We start from the raw sequence: 22,138 nt of genomic DNA, 5'->3' as shown, positions 1-22,138 counted from the left end.
TATTCCAATTGTTGAATCGGCCTATGATTCTCACAAGGTCTGCCAAGAGGGAAGAGGGTTTAGGGATGCAGCCTGCCCATCTGAAGGAAGAAGAATGTTATGGCATCGAGTGGAGTCCTCAGCAAATATGTAAAGAGGATTTTTGAGAGTGTCGGAAGGATCGTTGAAGATTAGGAATAGGATAGAGCCCAGAATAATGCTTTGGGACACTCCAGCCTTGATAGGGAGAGATGAGGATCCCATTGAAGACCCCATGTTGGAGAGGAAATGAGCAAGCCATTTGTGGAGTTGGCCTTGGATGCCATTGGCAGAGAGTTTGGAAGGTGGGGTTCTAGATTGTATTGAATGCTCGAGAAACGACTAGAAAGACTGCCCTAATCTCATGTCTGATATTGAGAACCTCAATCCATTGCTGAGAGAGCATAAGCAGCATGTCCAGGTGTCTGTGATAAATTGATAATGCTCCGGGTCTGAATCCAAACTGATAGTCTTATCTGTCTAAGGGGAGAATAAGAAGGATTTGATGTCCACTGCGATTATGGATTCCATGACTTTTGTGATGATTGGAAGTAAGCTGATATGTCTGTCTTTAATGGGATCAGCTTTTACACCATGTTTATGTAATGCAGTGATGTTGGCTGAATTCTAAGCAAAGGGAAGATTACCGAATGGAAATTATAGGGTGAACAGAGCAGAACGATTATGTGTGAGAGCAGTAGAGCAATTTTTGTTTTTAGGTGGTCCAAGCCAGTTGCAGAGTCGTGGTTTGCCACGAACCTCTCCACAGTCTCAGTTGAAAAGGATGCAATCCAGGAGCATTTGGTGCAACTGAGTAAGGTTGGGGGTCACACGATTTGGGAGTAAACACAGAATTGTGTCATTCGATCCTCTCACAAGCACAATCTGGGTATAACTGAAGACTGGTTGGGATGAATATGTGCATAAGAGAGAGCAGGTTTCTTTGGAAGAATTCCCATGCCGAGTTAATATCGGGGCGGCAGCTATAGGAGACCAGTCCTGAAGTAAGATGGCAGCTTGCAGTCCCTAATGGTCGGCATTAGCCAGAGAGACGTTCTCTCACAAGCACATGATCAGATGAACTCATTGGAGCAGAGGAAGAACGGGAGACTTTCTAGCAGGAAAGTTGGTCAGTACAAAGTCCAGAAGGTAGAATTTACCTTTGGTAGGAATGTTCATGGATTGAAATTCTCTTCTCTACAATAAACAAACTCCTCAGCCCCCAGAACACCACCACCCAGTCATTCACAGTAGACAACTGCATCTCCTTCCTTTCATTCTTCCAATGCAAAATTGATAACATCTACAACAGCTTAACCACCACCGCACCCGCTCCCCCTCAAACCACCTGCCCCCCCTTATCCTGCCAACCCCTGTCTCAATTCTCCCCATTCTCCCCAGTCTCCCCTACTGACCTCTGAACTCCTCATAGGAATGAAAACTGCCACCTGCACTCTTGACCCCATCCCCTCCAGCTTTGTCAAGGCCTCCCTTCCTGCTCTCTCTCCACTTATCACTGCAACAATAAACTCCTCCCTGTCTACAGGCATCGTCCCACCATCCCTCAAAATTGCTGCTGTTACCCCCATTCTGAAAAAACCTGGTCTAAACCCTGACACCCCAAATAACTTCAGACCCATCTCCAACCTACCCTTTCTGTCAAAAGTTTTGGAACGTGCTGCAGCCACTCAACTCAAACATCACCTCTCTGCCAATAACCTGTATGAAACATTCCAATCCGGATTCCGCTCCAACCACAGTACTGAAACTGCTCTCCTCAAAATCACCAACGACCTTCTCCTCTCCTCTGACGCTGGCAACCTCAACATTCTCATCCTCCTCGACCTCAGCGCCACCTTTGACACCATCAATCACACCATCCTCCTCACCCGACTTGAAACCACCTTTAACATTACCGGCACTGCCCTCTCTTGGATCAAATCATACCTCTCTGACAGACGCCAGTTCATCTCCATCAATAACTGCAAATCTCCCACTGCTCCCCTCCCCCAAGGTGTCCCCCAAGGTTCAGTTCTTGGCCCCCTCCTCTTCATCCTGTACCTGTCCCCCCTTGATCACTTAATCCGCCGTCATGGTCTCCAATTCCACTGCTTCGCCGATGACATCCAGCTTTTCATCTCCATCAAGTCCATCTCCACCACCACCCACTCTATCCTGACAAACTGCATCACTGAAATAAAATCCTGGCTTCAAATCAACTTCCTCAAACTTAACTATGATAAATCTGAAATAATCATCATTGGCCCAAAAACGCTCACCAAATCCACCCATAACTTTGCCCTCAACATCGACGGTTTCCCAGTATCCACCTCCCCACACATCCGGAATCTTGGCATCATCTTTGACCAAACCCTCTCCTTCGACAAATACACTAAACACATCACAAAGACAGCCTTCTTTCACCTGAAAAACATCGCCCGTCTCCGTCCATCCCTCTCCTCCACGGCTGCAGAAACCCTCATCCAGGCCTTCATCACCTCCCGTCTGGACTACTGCAACAGCCTCCTCTATGGTTCACCCTCAATAATCACCAATAAACTCCAATACATTCAGAACTCCGCTGCCCGTCTACTCACCCAATTCCCGGACCCGTGACCACATCACCCCCGTCCTTTACAAGCTTCACTGGCTCCCCATCCCCCAGAGAATCCAGTACAAAATCCTCCTCTTGACCTACAAAGCCCTCCATAACCTGGCCCCATCCTACCTGGCTGACCTCCTCTCCAGACACACTCCCACCCGCAACCTCCGCTCTGCTGGTACCAACCTCCTGACCCCCCCCCCCCCCCCCCCCATGCGGACCAAATTCAGATCCTGGGGGGACAGGGCCTTCTCCATCGCTGCTCCCACCCTCTGGAACTCACTACCTCACACCATCAGAGACTTCTCCTCACTCACCGCATTCAAAACATCACTCAAGACCCACCTGTTCAACACTGCATTCAACATTTAACCCACAGCATTTAACCCCTGACTATCTCTTCTCCTTCTCCTTCCTTTTGCTTTGATTATTTACCTATTGATTTTTGTCTTTTTGCACTTGTTTTTTGTACTCTGTCAAAGCGTCTTTGGGCTTCTTGAAAAGCGCTATATAAAATAAATGTATTATCATTATTATTATTATTATTATTATTGACTCGGGCGCATGGAATCACACAAGTCGTTCGCTGAAGTGCCATCAGCCATGGCTGGTTAGAGATTTACCAACACCCAGGTTAGGAATAGGATGGATTAGGAATCAGGTGGCTTGGCGATGGTTGAAGTCACCACATTTGAGGAAGAGAGAGTTGGGATGAGTGGATAAAATTTGGTCCATGTTGGCTGAGAGATATAGAGATTGAGAGATGCAGACATGGAAATTGAGTTGGCACTGTTATAGTCAACTTTATATTTGTTCTGACCATTTATGCGTTAAAAGAAAACAAGATAATTTTTATTGAAACAGGATGCATCTTACTGCTCTTTGCTGACTTGTACTACAATCTTTTATAATACATTTATTTATTTGTCAGGATCATGGTCAACCTGTGCTCTGAAAACCCCAAGTCAATGTGTTGGTATCTATCCATATTGTATTTGTAGCCTGGGACGGAATGCTCTATGCTTTTAATCTGGTGTCTTCTGGAGAAGTTGTTCTGGAATATTCCAGCCGCAGCAATGGGCATGGATTCGTAGTTCATAAGAGATTCAAATAAAATACTGGAAAGCAATGTTTGCCTGGAATGCGACCTTGCTCCAATCATCAAATTGACTTGAGCTGATCACCAAACAGACCAGCTGCAGCCGATTTGGTGATCAGCGCAGCGTCGCATTCCGAGCAACCATTAATTTCCAGTATTGATGTGAATCTCTTATTGTATCTTACTGGATCAATCAAGCTTGGTGTTGGCTTAATGGTTAAGGTGGCTGGCTTAAGATCTTAGGGTCTTGAGTTTGAGCCCCTGTTATGTCATTGAATTAACACCAGGTGGGTTGACTCAGCCTGTCATCCTTCCGTGGTGGACAAAAATGAGTATCAGCTTATTGGTAACAAGAAGCACTGTATTAGCGGCCTAGCCGCGCCCCCAGAAAATGATGTAGCCAACAGGCACAGGCTGCTTACAAAACAACACCAACTGGATGAATTGTAATCTTTCCTCAATATATTAGTTGTACAATACATGATAGGTCGATCTCAGTGCAACTCGTTACCTTCCAATGTACTTCTGGTACAGCACTTTCAGGCCTATGTAAATAGAGTTGCTAAAAAGGAGCATGTTCTGAGATAGATTAACCAACCATAACAATCTGGTTGGAAGCATAATTAATGCAAAACATTGCTCTTCACATTCGATGCTTCACTGTTCACCGACAAATTTGAACTCTGAGTAGAGATTGCCACTGTGTTGCAGTGGCAGGTCTTTGGCCTATATCCCACGCCGTTCACCCCTGGCTCCTGTGAGCGCCAACGAAGGAGAAGAAAGAAAATGTGAACAAGAAAATTCTGCTGTGCAGCACAACACGCTTTCTAATACCCTCGAGGAGAGTTCACTTGGAATCCTGTCGCTCAGTGATATGGATGGTGAGGAGTTATCTTTTGGCCCACACTGAATAGTACCTGTGCATTTACCTCGAGTGACCCATATTCGCATCGCGCATGCATTGATCTCGTCATGTAACCCTTGCGGTTGTGACCTCGAAAAGTACTTTAAGAATCGTTATTTGTTCTCTTGAAGTGAATCCTTGCTATATTTGTTTTCTTTCTATTTGCAGACTTTATGCATGACCTGGTCCCATTCCAAAGCAAGAAATGTCGTGACTCAAACAGCGTGCTCCTGGTAATGCCAGATAACCATTTGCTCACTGTACTTGAAGGGCACAATTACGTTCTTGTAATATCTCATCGATTGCTTTATAAAAGCTTTGCAATCGTGTTTTGCGCTCCTTCCACAGGCTCTGGAGCCAGATGCTCATCCAAATTTTTTGGGTTCTCCTGGAACCCAAGACCTCGCGCTGCACCATCGAGGAAGTGAGTCTGTGCCTGAAGGTCTTCGTGGACTACCTGGTAATTTTTGCCTTCTCAGCCAATCCGAAGAGCTTTGTTTATGCGATTGATGCTCGATCACTTAATCTTGCATCATTGGTTTTTCATTCACTGTGAAAGAGTGAATGAACCGAGAACGTATTTCATTCACTTTCACACGTTTCATTTTTGTGCTTTTTTTCTGTTTACTGACAGATTGATTAAACTAAAAACACTTCCAAAATGTTTGAAAGTTTTAAAAGTGTTCATCTGTTTCAAACAATTAGTTTGAATATTGTTAATGTTTCCCCCCCAATTAACCTTCACCATTTTTTCCTCTGTCAGATGAAGATGATGTTACAGAACTGCAGAAGTACAATTTCTCCTTGCCAGAGCTTCCTGGTTTTTCAAATGTTTCTGCAACTGCCAAATTCGAGGTCAGGTTCTGAGAGTCATGTTTTTGTTACCTTTCACTTTGACGCATTCGAGCTGCATATAAAATTTGGTCATTATTAGTCCTACTCGTGCACTTTATTACTCTTATTTGATCGCAATGGCTGTTTTTACCTGGGTGCTTTGGGAGAGGGTGAGGGTGACATCAGATCTGTCCAACTTGCTTCTCTCTCTCTCTCTCTCTCTCTTTTGTTCCCCATCATGTCTGTCGCCAATTTTCTTTCTTGCCTCCGCATGTCTGTCGCTAGCTTTCTCACCTTTCCCATTGATTGCTCGAGCTTTGCAGCTTGACAGTTTCACATTTCAAGCCTCTTGTGCTGCATTTTAAAATATTAACTCCCATGCTGGAAAAACCCAGCAATTTTTACGTTTTTATTTTTTCAAAACCAAGCCAAAATGGATATAGAAATGATCACATCCACTCCAAAGGTCCTGTTGTCTTTTTGAGGACTTCTCGCAGTTTACCTCAAAGTTTCCATTTCCCTTAACAGGAGTTCCAAAGGCCGAGCATGTGGCTTGCTGGTGGGCTGCTTCGGGACCTGTCCAGGCAGGCCTCTCCTGATGACATCGATAATTATTTAAAGTCCTCCAAAGATCTTCTAGACCGTGGTGTCATTCGGAATTCGGTGGGTTTCACAAAATGTCTTGTATATTTGCATTTCTCTACATAAGCACCATTTGAGAAAGTTATCCCCATTGTTACCTCTGCTACCGAACGATGGACGGACATTATGTTTTTACCCCTGTCTGTTTGTATGTCTTTGTCTGTCTAAGCAGGATATCTCAAAGTTGTGCACAGATTCGGACAAAATTTAGTGGACATGTTGGGTATGTGACAAGGGAGAATTGATTAGATTTTGGTGAAGATCCAGGTACGAGAAAATTTTCAATTTTTCAATTGATTCTTTGATATAATTGAGAGAGAGGGCCAAAAACGATATACAGTATAGCATGATATTTCGAAAAATTTTGGGCGAGTTGTGATAAACTTTGTGGATGAATGGGTTAGATGACAAGAACACAGCGTTTCGATTTTGGTTCAGGTCCGGATCCAGTTCCGGCATATCGGTGGGATGCCAATTGTAAACTGTTCAGCCTGGTGGAGGTATGTGCTCTCTGAGTGCAGTGGAGGTGAGCAGTGAACAAATGAGTGGAAGTGAGCTGTGATCCTGGATTTGGATAGTTTCACCAAAATGGGTTGATGGTGGACCATTTGAGTCCTTCAGAAACCTGAGGGGGTGAGGAGGAGGACAAAGCACGGAAAGAACAGAGGGTGCAAGACCAGAAAGGAGGCGGTAGAAGACCCACTGACATGTCTGCAATGTGGAGTGATAAGCCCGTAGACTCTGCTTTATTGTGTGGGTTTCCAATAATCTTGACGCCCTTTGTTTCCACGGCATCAGGCATGGAATTCCATGAGCAAGGTGTGAGGCAGGGGAGCCAATCCAGAGGAGAGGGCAGTACTCCATCAAGCTGTGGTTGAAGGCCTTGTAGGTTGGTCGGAGTTTAAGTGTGGCAAGGAAGGACTTTGAACAATGGAAGATGCCCAGTTGGTGGTTGGCTTTGGAGAGCAACTTTGAAATGTTATTTGTCCAAGAAAGATCATGGCTGATAGTGAAGGAATCATAATCTTGGTGAGGGAATTGGTAACTCGTACTTTAAAAAAAACAAAAAAAAAATTTCATTGTGAAGAAACGGTTATGGTGTGGATTACAAACCGTTTCTTCCAAATGAATTTTTTTTTTTTTTTTGTTTGTATGCACCATACAACCATAACCCGAACCCTAACAACCATACATATTTGTATGCACCATACATATTTTGTATGCATACACACCATAGTGTATGCACTTTGGTCTACCATATTGTGGCTTCAATATAACGTGGTCGATTGGCCACATCCATGTGGTGCATGGACATACTCAAGATTACAGTTTTTTTGTTTTCTCTACAAGTTTGCTTGTGTTAATACATTGCATCACTGTGGCTTTCTCAGATAACTCCACTCTCGGTTTTTGAGGGTTGGAGTTCAGACGAGGAAGAGGACCATATTCCAGAGACGTCCCGGCACGAGTCTCTCCCAGAAGTTGGTGAGGGTCCATGTGTGCAGGGTGTGCGCAAGTCATTAATTGTTGATAATGCGGCGTTGCAATGCAATTAGATTTTATTGCTTGTGTTTTCTTTAAGGAGGTGCCAGGGAGGACTGCAAGGTTGGTGACCCGGTAAAATCACAAATGGATTCTCCTCCTGAAGGTGATACATTTGAGAAGAGCAAATCTGGGCATGACGACGTTACAAATCAAGATGAGGAGGTAGAGCAGGTGAGTTATAGCAAACCTTTTAAAATATTTTTGGTATGAGTACTGAAGTTGTATTTCTGTTGTAAATATTAGTCTAGTTGGTTGCCCATATTCTCACCTTTGGTGTTGGGTCTTTGACTATCCTTCCCCAGGAAATGCAGTTGAGTTTGAGAGAGATCGGGCCTTCCAGAATTTCCTCGATGTATTTTTGCCCTGCCACGCATCTGGATTCCAAAAGTATCGTCGATCCTCCTCCCTGGGATGAGAAGAGCCCTGCTTCAAGCAATGATGTAATTTATAAAGACTCAGAGGGTCACTGGGTAACGAATCTGGCCTATTACACTCCACTTGAACAACAGTTTGGCACCAACAGCTCACAGATGGGCCACACCGGATTGGAGGAAGAAGTGTTCATGTGTGGAAGTAAGCTTGTTGACCTGAGGAGGCTCTAAGGCCTAGTTTGTGGTTGGCATTCTGGTTTATAAATAACGATTTGGTTCAAAGTAAATGTTGTGTTTTGTGGCGATTGATGGTAATTGGATCGATGTTGAGTGTGAATGATCTTTCTGTGATTTTTGAATTAGATGAGGGGAAGGTGATGTTTGAAGAGGACGAAGAACAATTTAAGAATGAAAATCCATTCTTTGAGGTGATTTTTTTTTTTTTCATCTTTGTGAGCAACAAATAGGACAGTTTTGGTTGATTAACTGATAATAATGTATTTGTTAAGAAATTTGGTTTTCAATGCCACTCTGTGGACTGATATCAAGATGTGTGCTTAGTCTTCTATATATCTATCTATCTATCCATCTATACCGTATACATAATAGGCTAATACTGCCTGTCTGTTCCACCCTGAAACTTGGAAATGCTTCTCGGAGAAGGGCAAAAAAAAAAAAAAAAAAAAAAAAAAAATGTAAAAGTTTCTTTGAAAGTTGCTTTGAAAGTTGCTTTGAAAAATGTAAAAGTTTCCCATGGGAAAATTCCTTTTTTTTCTTTTTTCTTTTTGCCGATTCGCCAAAAAAATTGAACCCGAGCAGTGTATAGGCAATATACCATTGCCTCGATCACTCCCGAAATACATATTTTTTGCTATTAGGAAATGTACACTATAAAAAAAAAATATATATACTATTTTAATATACACTATAAAGTATACTATTTTAACCTCCCATTTTTGAGCTCTCAACCAGTGCAAGAATAAAAGGATTCTTTTAAAAAAAATATTTGTATTGTATTTTTGCCATGGGTTTCTGCTCGTACAGAATCTATTTTATTTAAGATCATGACATCTCGGTTTAGAAGAGTGGGGTTTAACAGATTCCTTTATTCGCTAAAATGAAGTCGACCAATCAACTGTTATGTGTGTGTGCCTTTAATCATTACATTAGAAGCAAGAGTCTCGCCTGGCTGTATTGTTTACAGCATATGTGAGAATGAAAGCGAATCTGCACACCATTGGACACTTTTACGCACTTGCTCTGATAGAGACCGAAAAAATGTTTTAAAATATGCCTGTAATTGCATTTTTTGGGGTTTCACCTTTTCACCCTGCCAAAAGTGCAGGCAAATCTTTTGGCACAGGCCGACATCGGTGTCGGTAATCGGCGCAGGCTGGCAGCGGTGTCGGTAATCGTAACCACCGTATCAGTACGGTAATTGGCACAGGCTTTCTAAAGCACACCGAATTCAAAAATAAATAACCAATTGCTTTGAAAACGGCTGCGAGCACAAAGGAAAAACACGATCGCTTGTATGCTGCTGAGGGTTCAAAGTTAAAACGTACTTTACCTCCTTCCTGGTACATCTTAACGTCATACGTTCCACTGTTCCAGGCATAGCCATGTGCATCAACGCATCAGTTAAATCATGTGTTTAAGGGTTGTAAACGGCTTTCTTCGATTTGTTGGTCATGGACTCATATTTTTGCGGATAAACCGATGTTTCTTTTTATTTTCATACCGATATTTTTTTCGGTATACTGGTATATTCAAACTTCCAACACAGGTACATCAATACAAAAGAAATTTCACCCGTGTCTGAAGGAAGCGTTTCAGTTTGGCAGTATGTATGCAATCCATGCAAGTTACAGGACTTCCAGATGCTGACAACTTTAGAACCCTCTAGAATTACACTTTAGAACCCTTTAGAATTAAACACAGTGGGTTAAAAAGGTTCTTAATTTTTGACGGATGGACGAATGGAAGGAAGTACATAGCCAAATATTGAAGCGGCTTCACCGCCTAAAAATTATGCAGATACAGTCACGTGGAAAAGTAAGGACACCCCATGTAAAGTTTTGACTTTTTCAACATATTTCAACATACAGCTATTTGATCTTCATTTCAACAATATTGATAGATAAAGGTGATATAATATAACAAATATCATGAAACATTTACATTTTGTAGTCCATTGTATAATTTAAATAAACATAAATGCAAATTTCGCATGTGGAAAAAGTAAGTACACCCCGACATTTATCACTACTTCAAATACCTAAAATTAGAATCAGATGCACCAGCTGAGGTGCAAATGATTAGAACATCGTTAGAGAGGATCTTGGAGGAACCTGTCTTATTTAAACCTCAGACATTTAGTTTGGTTTGCTCTTTGTTGTTGAAGTGTGTGGCGTCACCATGCCTAGATCAAAAGAGCTCTCTGAGGCCTTCAGAAAGAAGGTTATAGATGCCTTCGAGTCTGGGAAGGGATTTAAAAAGATCTCCAAACAATTTGAAATCAATCATTCGACTGTCCAGAAGATCATCTACAAATGGAGAAGATTCCAAACAACTGCCAACTTGTTCAGGCCAGGCCGCTCCAGCAAGTTCAGCCCGAGAGCAGACTGCAAGATGCTGAAAGACGTCTCTAAGAACCCCAGAATGTCATCACAGGACCTACAGGTAGCTCTTGCCACTGTTGATGTCAAAGTGCACGAGTCTACCATTAGAAAGAGGCTGCACAAATTTTATCTACATGGGAGATGTGCCAGGAGGAAACCTTTGCTGTCCAGAAAGAACATCAGGGCAAGACTAAAGTTTGCCAATGAACACCTCGGCAAAGACAAGCACTTTTGGAACAATGTGCTCTGGACAGATTACTCAAAGGTAGATCTATTTGGCCACAGTACCAGAAGACATGTTTGGCAAAAACCAAAGACAGCATTTGACCACAAGAACCTGATACCAACTGTAAAGCATGGTGGTGGAAATATTATGGTTTGGGGCAGCTTTGCTGCGTCAGGGCCTGGCCAGCTCACCATCATAGAATCCACTATGAATTCTTTATTGTACCAGAGGGTGCTTGAGGATTATGTGAGGCCATCTTTCGGAAAGTTGAAGCTCAACCGAAGGTGGACCTTGCAACATGCCAATGACCCGAAACATACCAGTAAAGCCACCAAGGAATGGCTGAAAAGAAAGAAATGGAGGGTTCTGGAATGGCCAAGTCAAAGTCTGGATCTAAAATCCCATCGAGATGTTGTGGGGGGATTTGAAACGAGCTGTGCATGCAAGAAACCCATCAAACATCGCACAGCTGAAATAATTCTGCATGGAGGAGTGGGCAAAAATTTCTCCCAGTCGATGTCAGACTGGTAGACAGTTATAAGAAACGCCTACTTGAGGTTGTTTCTGCCAAAGGGGGCAATACCACCTATTAGAGCCAAGGGTGTACTTACCTTTTCCACATGCGAAATTTGCATTTATGTTTATTTAAATTATACAATGAACTACAAAATGTAAATGTTTCATGATATTTGTTATATTATATCACCTTTATCTATCAATATTGTTGAAATGATGATCAAATAGCTGTATGTTGAAATATGTTGAAAAAGTCAAAACTTTACATGGGGTGTACTTACTTTTTCACGTGACTGTATAACCTTGTATCAATATATCGCCGGACCCTAGAACACACAAACAACATCGACAGTCGATCGGAGTTTACCCAGAGCTTGCGTAGACCATTGTGGACTTGAATATATTACAGATAATATTTATTAAGATCATTAAAACTTTTAAGCAGAAAACGAAATCTGATAGCTCCTTTTTAGTTTGGATAGTCGTATGTGGACCGCACACATTCGCTGATCGTGCCATGTGCAGCCCATGGACCGTGAACTGAGAACCCCTCCATTGGAGAATAATCGACAGGTGTAGTCCCATATAAGGTGTGTAGCCCCATACAAGTCCCAGCATTCTTTTGATTAGTTTGTTATAAATTTCCCATAATGTTTCATTTCTCTATTCCTCATTCTTGAAAGATAAAAATTCATCAAACCGGATCATTTCCTATGTCTGTTGTACCTTAACAACTTCCCAAGGTTTGTGACAAACGAACTCCTCTCCAGACACACTCCCACCCGCAACCTCCGCTCTGCTGGTACCAACCTCCTGACCCCCCCCCCCATCCGGACCAAATTTAGATCCTGGGGGGACAGGGCCTTCTCCATCGCTGCTCCCACCCTCTGGAACTCGCTACCTCACACCATCAGAGACTCCTCCTCACTCACCACATTCAAAACATCACTCAAGACCCACCTGTTCAACACTGCATTCAACATTTAACCCACAGCATCTAACCCCTGACTATCTCCTCTCCTTCTCCCTCCTTTGTGCTTTGAATATTTCCCTTTTGATTCTTCTTTTTTTGCAATTGTCTTTATGTTTTGCTATGCATTATGTTTTGCACTCTGTCAAAGCGTCTTTGGGCTTCCTGAAAAGCGCTATATAAAATAAATGCATTATTATTATTATTGTTATCATCTGAAGAATCTGAGTATTTTACAGCAGCGTCGCGAGCAGTGGGTTGTTGGCTGTCTCTTTTCTAAATGCAAGGTCAAATATTTGTAAATTCTCAGTTAAATTAAATGCTCAGTTCAAATATGATCCTGAATATTTATTCCAAACAGTTAAATTGATTTCCTACACCTTAAATACAGAGGATGGGCATGGCTCCTAAAAATTTAAATCCCGAAAATAAATAATATTGCAGATATTTAATTTAACGAGCTTGCTGTTTATAACGGGTCGAGAGAATGGCAGATTGATTAATCTCTGTTGCAAAATGGACAGCAAACCACCATTTGCCCCTTGCCAACAACTAACCCTCTTTATTGTGTTTCTCCAGGTCCTGTTTCTAATTTCTCCAGGTCCAACTAATTCCTGTTTCTCCAGGTGGCGAAAGCTAATGAAACTCCAGATGGGTCTTCACCGGGACTGGATGATTCTTGGGGTTTACATCATGCATCGCACGTGACGCTGCGTGCTTCTCAGGCCCCTTCTGACTTTGACGGCATCCAGGAGGCCAATGGCAGCTTCCTGCGCTTATCTCTGGGCGAGTTCTTTGGTCATTGGTCGAATGCACTTGGCCACTTTGGTGATGATGGATCAGACTGCAAACGAGTGAGTTTTTGTGCTTTAATTATTACAAAGCTTGTAGCCTGTGGGCCAGCAGCCAAATTATTGTCGTGTCGCCGGCGATTGAGACCACCGGTGACAGATAGCCGAATTGGTCCTTAATTCCGAGGACAACAAGGCAAAAATATGGCGGATATTTTGTGGCATGCAAGGGGGGAGGATGTGAGGCGCTTATCTGTATGACACACACAGGTTGATTCCCGAAACCCACAACGAATAAACACACCCAACAAATAAAATGCAACAATAATTAATTTAATAAAAGTAAATGTAATGTAAAATAAAGGTTGAGGTAATGACTAATTCCCTATGGTGAAGATCCTCCATGCAGACTCAGTCATGGCCAAAAATATTGCCACCGTTGCACTTTTTTCAAATAACTCACACTTTTCTCAAAAAATAAGTTGAAATTGATGAAAGAATTTGGTCTCCACAAGTCTTTATTTCACTGTTAATATTACAGAACCTTTGTTTTTGATTCCGAACTTGATATATCATTTTAAATCGTAAAATAAAAAGAAATGGCATTGACAAAATTAGTGACACCCAACATGCATTCTAAGGCCATTTTCCCTGCTAGAGCGGGGGCTAGCCTTGCGGTCCCCATGACAATCTTCTCCATTTAGCCCTATTTTCTGCATCTCTCCTTGTTTAACCCCCTTGCCCGCATTTCTTCTTCGACCATCTTTAGCCAAGTCTTTCTCGGTCTTCCCTGTCCTCTACTTCCTTCTACAGTCACTTTCATCCTTCCTCAACATATGACCAAGCCATCTCAACCTGTTCCTCTTCACAGCATCAATCACAGGCTCTATTCCCATCATCTTTCGCAATTCATCATTTGTCTTCCTCTCCCTCAACGATACTCCGCACATCCACCGAACCATTCGCATTTCCACCCTTTCCAGCCTTCGTTGCTGCTCTACGTTAATTACCCATGTCTCGCTCCCATAAATCATAACACTTTTCACACATGCAGCATACACCTTTCCCTTCAGCTTCAACGACACTCCCCTCCTCGTCAGCATGCCACTCAGTTCCCGAAACTTCTTCCATGCACATCTTGCTCTCACAACCGTTGCCGAGTCTGATCCACCTTCTCCATTCAGCATGTCTCCGAGGTAGCAAAATGTTTCACACCTTCCAGCTTCACGCCGTCTCCAAGATCCAACTCAACATTTCCTCCATCTGCAGCTCCCTCTGTGCACACCTTACATTTGAATGTAGCTGCCACACTGGTTAATGACCCTCTCAGACCACTGCATTTTTGATGAACCCACTCAGCACACATTGTACATTGAATGGAGTTCACTCCGACACCCTTCCTGCACACAGCACATGGCCACTTCCCAGTTTTTTCCACCTCACCACATGCTTTACCACTCGCCATCACCTTCGTCTTTCCGATATTCACCTTCAGACCTTTTGTCTCCATACATTCCTTCCACTTGTTCATCTTTTCCTTCACCCGAGACTTAATATTTGGTAGCACAGCCTTAGGACAAAATAACTGCAGTCAAGCGCTTCCTACACCTCTCTACTGGCAGCTTGGCCCACTCTTCTTGTGAAAACTGTGAAAACCTCCAAATTTTCCCCATCACCCATCTCTTTCAAATCTTCCCCCTTGCCCCTCCCCTCCAAATATTCCCCATCACCCATCCCTTTTAAATCTTCCCCCTGCCCCTCCCCTCCAAATCTTCCCCATCACCCATCCCTTTCAAATCTCCCCCCTTGCCCCTTCCCTCCTAAACTCCCCCCACATCCCTCCCCTCCTAGACTCCCCATCGCCCCTCCCCTCCTAGACTCCCCATCGCCCCTCCCCTCCTAGACTCCCCATCGCCCCTCCCCTCCTAGACTCCCCATCGCCCCTCCCCTCCTAGACTCCCCCTCACCCCTCCCCTCCAAATCTCCCCCATCTCCCATCCCTTTCAAATCCCCCCCCCCCTTGTCCCTTCCCTCCTAAACTCCCCCCTAACCCCTCCCCTCATAAACTCCCCCTCGCCCCTCCCCATCAAATCTCCCCACCCTAATTTCTTCTCCATTTCCCCCCTCTTACCCCTCCTCCTCAAAGCGTCCTCCCCGCTTCTTCCCCCTTCCAACTCTCACCTCAATCTCCCCCAACCTTCTGCCTCGCTCTTCCCCCTCCTCAAATAACACCTCACTGTGCCTCACCCAATCACCATCAAACCTTTTGTCCGCCCCATCCTTCCCTTTCTCCGAGCTATTCTGAAATCTCTGACACTGTCAACAGCTCTCCCGACCTCTTCCTCCTCTTCCACATCTCACCCCCCCCCCCCCCCCTGTTCTGTATCCGATGCTCCCCCTTCCTCTTCATTAATGGTATGGACCTCAAACATCCGGGGCCTTTGCTCAAACTTGACTGATCTCTCCATACAGGTTGCTTCTGACAAACCAGACGTGATCTGCTTAACAGAAACTTTCCTCCTTCATGATGTCTCTGATTCCTTAGTATCTCTCCCCTCCTCCGGTATGATACTGGAGGAGGGTTACTCCCTCCTCCGGAATGATAGACCTGAGCCTCGTCCTGGAGGTGGGGTTGCTATCTTTATCAAAAACTCTCTTCCTCACGCGCCCTGCACTGCTCTCTCTCCACCTCACCCCCAGGAATACCTCTGGCCACGGCTTCCCCTTCGCTCCCACCTTTTGTTCATATGTGTGTTGTACCGTGCACCAAACAGTGATGACTCCATCTACATCTCGCTGTCTGATAATATGGACCAACTTCTATCGACTCATCCCAACTCTCTCTTCCTCATATGTGGTGATTTCATTTGTCACCATGCCAGTTGGCTGGGTGTGGGTACCTCTCTCACCAGCCATGGCTCCTCAGCAAAGGACTTCTGCGACTCACTGGGACTGACACAATCTGTCAATTTCCCGACCCGGATCTCAGTCAACGGAGCATCTTCTCTTCTGGACTTGGTTATGACTAACTTCCCTGCAAATGACTGCTGCTCTTCTTCTGCTCCAATCGGCTCATCTGATCATGTGCTTGTTAAAGTGGACATCTCTCTGACCATTCTCAGAGAGCCTCCTCAGCGTCGACGAGTCTGGCATTTCACTCAGGCCAACTGGCACGGTCTTCAAGCAGCCATTAATCATCTGGACTGGTCTCCCATCTCTACCGCCTCTGACATCAACTCATCCTGGGAATTCTTCCAAAGTAAATTGCTCGCTCTCATGCACAGATTTATCCCATCTTTGTCTTCAGTTGTCATACCCTTCCTCCCGTCCATGGTACACGGAATCTTGTGGTGAGGCAATTGCCCAGAAACAACTTGCCTTCGCCTCCTGGAAAGCAAATTCAACGGAAGGAAATCTCATTTCCTTTCACAAAGCCCGAAACAAGTGTATATCCACCCTCAGGAGAGCCAGGAAACAATATCTCTCCGTTCTCAAGACCGAACTCTCTTATTTGTCTCCCTCTTCCGAATCCTTTTGGCGTCTGGTCAAATCTGTTTCTGGTGTTTGTTCCCCCTCCATCCCCTCCATCCCCTCCCTTACCTCAAACGGCTACACAGCTGACTCCGCACGTTAAAAAGCTGAATGCCTCAACTCTGCGTTTGCCTCTAATTCTTGGTCCCAAACCCATCCCTCTCTGTACCCACCGTACCCAGTCATTCCCAGGTGCTCCTGGACTCTGTGTCCTTTTCTCCTGACGAGGTGGAAAAGTTTCTGTCAACCCTCGACTCTGATTCTGCAACTGGACCTGACGGCATCAGCCCACAGGTCCTAAAATCCTGTTCTTCCGCTCTTTCACTCCCTCTGTTCTCTTCACCCTCTCTTTTGCTCAAGGTCATCTGCCATCTGCTTGGAAATCAGCCAACATCACCGCTTTGCACAAAAAGGTGCAAAAACAGATCCTTGCAACTACAGACCTTCTCCCAATTATCAGCAAAGTCATGGAATCCATCATTGCTTCGGATATGAAATCTTTCCTCTTCTCCAATGGCTTGTTCTCTAATCATCAATTTGGTTTCAGACCAGGTCACTCTTCTCTGGACATGCTGTTTCTGCTGTCTCAACAATGGATGGATGTCCTCAATGCCAAACAGGAAATTAGAGCCGTCTCCCTTAACATATCACGTGCATTCGATACGGTCTGGCACCCCGCTCTGCTCACCAAACTCTCCTCCTTTGGTATCCATGGAAATCTCCACGCATGGCTGGCGGACTGCCTCTCTCGTCTTAGTCAATGTGTGGCCCTGAATGGGTTTCTCTCATCTCCTCTTCCTGTTCAGGCTGGAGTTCCCCAAGGCAGTGTTCTGGGACCTGTGCTTTTTCTGGTCTTCATCAATGATCTCTCTGAAGGCCGGCTGAAGGGGTTTATTTTCATTTTATCTTTCCCTTGACGCCCCCCCCCCCTCAACCCCCCAGAATTTCCATGTTTTAAACGTTTCCAGGTGTGTACCCTGGATAAGAATAGGTACACCGTATCCCTGCGTGTCGTAAAAGACGACTAAGGGGGTTGGCGTCAGGAAGGGCATCCGGCCTTAAAAAACATTGCCTCAAAAAGAGAACCATGACAATTACAACTACATATGGGCAGGGTACAGCCCGAAGTGGAGATCGGTTTCTGAGGTTTGGGACATGGAATGTAGGGACAATGACAGGGAGATCAGGAGAAGTGGTGGAAGTATTGGTCAGAAGAAGAGTGGACATATGTTGTGTGCAAGAGACGAGATGGAAGGGAAGTGGTGTGAGAGTGGTGAAGGGTAGGCAGGGACAGAAATACAAGTTTGTGTGGCAAGGGTGCCTGGAGGGCGTGAATGGTGTTGGTGTCCTGTTTTCTGAGGAGTTTGTAGACAGTGTGGTGAGTGTGACTAGAGTGAGTGATAGGTTGATGATGGTGAAAATGATGATTGGAAAGCTCTTGGTGAACGTCATCTCAGGATATGCTCCGCAGGTTGGTCGAAGCGATGAAGAAAAGGACAAGTTCTGGTGTGCGATAGAGAAGCTGATGGAAAACGTGAAAGATGAGGAAGTTGTTGTGGTAGGAGGAGACCTAAATGGACATGTGGGAAGGAGTATGGACGGTTTTGAGGGAGTTCATGGGTGTTATGGATATGGTGTGAGAAATGGAGAAGGTGAAAGGATTTTGGAGTTTGCTGATGGAGCTGATTTGTTGATTTGTAATACTCAGTTCCAGAAAGAGGATAATAAGCTTGTTACATACACGTCAGGTGGGTCGACGACAACCGTTGACCACCTGATGGTGCATAGGCGAGACAGGGGGAACCTCCGGGACACAAAGGTGATCCCGGGGGAGGAGGCTGTTTCACAGCACCACTTGGTTGTCTGCGACGTAATGGTGAAATGTGCGAGGAGAGCTCGGCGGGTGAAGTACCAACCGAGAATGAAGGTGTGGAGGTTGAAAGAGGTGACAGTAAGGGAGGCATTAAAAGAGAGGCTGAGTAGGGTCGAGGATGATGTGGTTGAGCTTGAAAGTGGTTGGATGTCGATGAAAGCTAGTCTGTTGGGAGCTGTTGGTGAGGTATGTGGATGGACAAAAGGACCACCGAGGCACTCGGAAACATGGTGGTGGGATGATGAAGTTGGAAAGAGGATTGACGAGACGAGGAAGAAGTTCAAGGAGTGGCAGAAGGCGTAGGGTACGGGAGCAGAAACAGCAGAGCATGAAAGTTATAAGGCAGCCAGGAAGGCTGCAAAGAAAGAGGTAGCAAAGGCGCAGGAGGCATGTAGGAAAATGTTGGGAGAACGCTTGGATTCGGAAGAGGGTCAGAAAGCAGTATTCAGGATTGCAAAGCAGATAGTGAAAGAGAGGTGTGATGTGATGGGGTTGAGTTGCTTGAAGGATGAAGTGGGACAAATCGTTGTCGACCCAGATGGAATTAAAGGAAGATGGAAAAGATATATGGAAATGCTGTTGAATACAGAGAATGAATGGGATGGCAACATAGAGAGTAACCCTGTTTTAGGACCGGCAGAGAAGATAACTGAGAAGGAAGTTGAGGAAGCGATAAAAGCAATGAAGGGTAGAAAAGCGGGAGGGCCGACGGGAGTTGTGGGAGATATGTTGAAGGCAGCAGGAAGTTGGGGTGTGAAGAGAATGACAGAGATCTGCAATCTGGTGGTGAAAGAAGGCCGCATTCCAGTGGATTGGGAAATGAGTACCCTCGTCCCTCTATACAAGGGGAAAGGTGACCCTCTGGAGTGTGGCTCGTACCGACCGATAAAGTTATTGGAGCATGGAATGAAGGTATTGGAAAGGGTGTTGGAGAGGAGGATAAAGAAGAAAGTGAAGATCGACGAAATGCAGTTTGGATTCATGCCAGGAAGAGGAACGACAGACGCGCTTTTCATTGTGAGGCAGTTGCAGGAGAAGTACATGGAGAAGAGGAAGAAGTTGTTTCTTGTGTTTGTTGATCTGGAGAAAGCATTCGATAGGGTACCACGCAAAGTATTGACATGGGCATTGAGGAAGTTAGGAGTGGAGGAATGGTTGATCAGAGTAGTGATGGCAATGTACAAAAGAGCGCGCACAGCTGTAAGGACGAAGAACGGGAACAGTGGTGAGTTTGAGGTGAAGGTGGGAGTGCATCAGGGGTCGGTACTAAGTCCACTACTATTTGTAGCTGTGATGGAGGTGCTGGCTCAGAACGTAAAGGAGGGTTTACCGTGGGAGTTGTTGTATGCAGATGATGTGGTGTTGATTGCGGAAAGTATGGATGGACTGAAGGAAAAGATGAACACGTGGAAGGAATGTATGGAGACAAAAGGTCTGGAGGTGAATATCGGAAAGACGAAGGTGATGGCAAGTGGTAAAGCATGTGGTGAGGTGGAAAGAAGTGGGAAGTGGCCCTGTGCTGTGTGTGTAGGAAGGGTGTCGGAGTGAACTCCATTCAATGTACAATGTGCGCTGAGTGGGTTCATCAAAAATGTAGTGGTCTGAGAGGGTCATTAACCAGTGTGGCAGCTACATTCAAATGTAAGGTGTGCACAGAGGGAGCTGCAGATGGAGGAAAATGTTGAGTTGGATCTTGGAGACGGCGTGAAGCTGGAAGGTGTGAAAACATTTTGCTATCTCGGAGACATGCTGAATGGAGAAGGTGGATCAGACTCGGCAACGGTTGCTCGAGTGAGATGTGCATGGAAGAAGTTTCGGGAACTGAGTGGCGTGCTGATGATGAGGGGAGTGTCGTTGAAGCTGAAGGGAAAGGTGTATGCTGCATGTGTGAGAAGTGTTATGATTTATGGGAGTGAGACATGGGTAATGAACGTAGAGCAGCAATGAAGGTTGGAAAGGGTGGAAATGCGAATGGTTCGACGGATGTGCGGAGTATCGTTGAGAGAGAGGAAGACAAATGATGAATTGCGAAAGATGATGGGAATAGAGCCTGTGATTGATGCTGTGAAGAGGAACAGGTTGAGATGCTTTGGTCATGTGATGAGGAAGGATGAAAGTGACTGGTTGAGAAGAGTGATGGAAATGAATGTAGAAGGAAGCAGAGGACGGGGAAGACCGAGAAAGACTTGGCTAAAGATGGTGGAAGAAGAAATGCAGGCAAGGGGGTTAACAAGGAGAGATGCAGAAAATAGGGCAAAATGGAGAAGATTATCATGGGGACCGCAAGGCTAACCCCCGCTCCAGCAGTGAAAATGGCCTTTAAAATGCATGTTGTGTTGTATCAATGATCTCTCTGACTCTCTTGAAAATCCTCTCTATCTCTGCTGATGACTCCCCTCTCTGCCGCTCCATTCCTCATCCCTCAGATCGGCAGTCTGCAGCCTCCTCACTCTCTGCAGACCTGGACAAAATCACAGACTGGTCAAACAAGTGGAACACGTCTTTCAATCCTGACAAATCTCACACTCTTACGATGTCTCTCCGAAAAGACCGACTGGACAACCCTCCCATCCACTTTCTGAATAATCCTCTCCAAGAAGTTCTGTCACTCAAGCTTTTGGGTCTCACTATCTGCCATGATCTTTCCTGGGAAAACCACATTTCAAATCTGGCCTCCAAAGCCAGTCGCCGACTGGGCATCCTCTGCCTTGCGAAGTCCTTCCTTGGCACACGTGAGCTCCTCACCACATACAAGGCTTTCATCCGCAGCTCAATGGAATACTGCTCTCCCCTCTGGGCTGGTGCTCCTGCCTCACACCTAGCTCTTCTTCACGCTGTTGAAACCAAAGCGTTCAGAATCATTGGAATCTCCCGCGATGAAGCTATCTCCGATGGCCTTTCACTTACTCACTGCAGGCAGGTTGGTGGTCTTTCCGTCTTCTACCGACTCCTCTCCGGCCTTGCTCCCCCAGCTCTCTCTGGGCTCTGTCCCCCAAATATTCCTACAGGTCGCACAAGATCTGCCTGCAACCCTTTTATGGTTAAACTGCCAAAATCAAGACTCTCTGCTCACCTTCACTCCTTCATTCCTCTTTTCTCCCACCTTTGGAACAAACTCTCACTCTCTTCAATCCCACTCCTCCCTCCAGGTCTTTAAAACAGCTGTTCACCACCACCTCTTATCTTCCCCCATCCAAAACCTTGATCTTTTCTACCCCTGCTAATTTCACCCCAAATCCACTTTTTTGAAATCCCAACTTCTTTCCTGGAAGTCCTTGGTGTCCTTGTGTTTTATACTTCTCCCACGCCCCCCACCCCACTTCACCGCCTCCTCCGCCCAAGCCCTCTCCCTCCCACACATCTCCCGATTCCCCTGCTCTCAAATGTGTTTGTGTGCTACCCTTTTCTCCCCATCTTGTCTTCCGCTCCCCTTTTTATATATTTTGTTTGTCTGTTTGATTTGTTTGTGTGATAAATGTTAGCTCTTTCATGAGCCTCGATGCTGTATACAAAAAAATATTTTTTTTTTTTATTTCAACAATTTTCTGGAAGAAATGGTGCATTATTTGAAAAAAGTGCAAGGGTGCCAAAATTT

At 45.0% G+C, this 22,138-nt stretch overlaps 1 protein-coding gene across 3 annotated transcripts in view; it reads left to right on the top strand.

Annotated features, from left to right (window-relative positions):
- The window catches only part of CEP192 (centrosomal protein 192), a 129,258-nt gene that overhangs the window by 6,137 nt on the left and 100,983 nt on the right, over positions 1 to 22,138 (top strand). For 2 of the 3 annotated variants that reach the window (XM_068128308.2, XM_068128310.2), the window contains exons 5-14: positions 4,431 to 4,600; positions 4,792 to 4,856; positions 4,972 to 5,083; positions 5,387 to 5,478; positions 5,986 to 6,120; positions 7,491 to 7,584; positions 7,682 to 7,815; positions 7,947 to 8,217; positions 8,379 to 8,443; positions 12,975 to 13,202. In XM_068128308.2, coding sequence (XP_067984409.2) covers positions 4,431 to 4,600; positions 4,792 to 4,856; positions 4,972 to 5,083; positions 5,387 to 5,478; positions 5,986 to 6,120; positions 7,491 to 7,584; positions 7,682 to 7,815; positions 7,947 to 8,217; positions 8,379 to 8,443; positions 12,975 to 13,202 — 1,366 coding nt within the window. The remainder of the gene's footprint in view (positions 1 to 4,430; positions 4,601 to 4,791; positions 4,857 to 4,971; positions 5,084 to 5,386; positions 5,479 to 5,985; positions 6,121 to 7,490; positions 7,585 to 7,681; positions 7,816 to 7,946; positions 8,218 to 8,378; positions 8,444 to 12,974; positions 13,203 to 22,138) is intronic. The other variant, XM_068128309.2, reaches the window with a different exon arrangement.

This window comes from Myxine glutinosa, chromosome 9 (assembly GCF_964187855.1).
Source record: "Myxine glutinosa chromosome 9, kmMyxGlut1.1, whole genome shotgun sequence".
Lineage (NCBI taxonomy): Eukaryota > Metazoa > Chordata > Myxini > Myxiniformes > Myxinidae > Myxine > Myxine glutinosa.
This window is presented reverse-complemented; position numbering and strand designations above follow the sequence as displayed.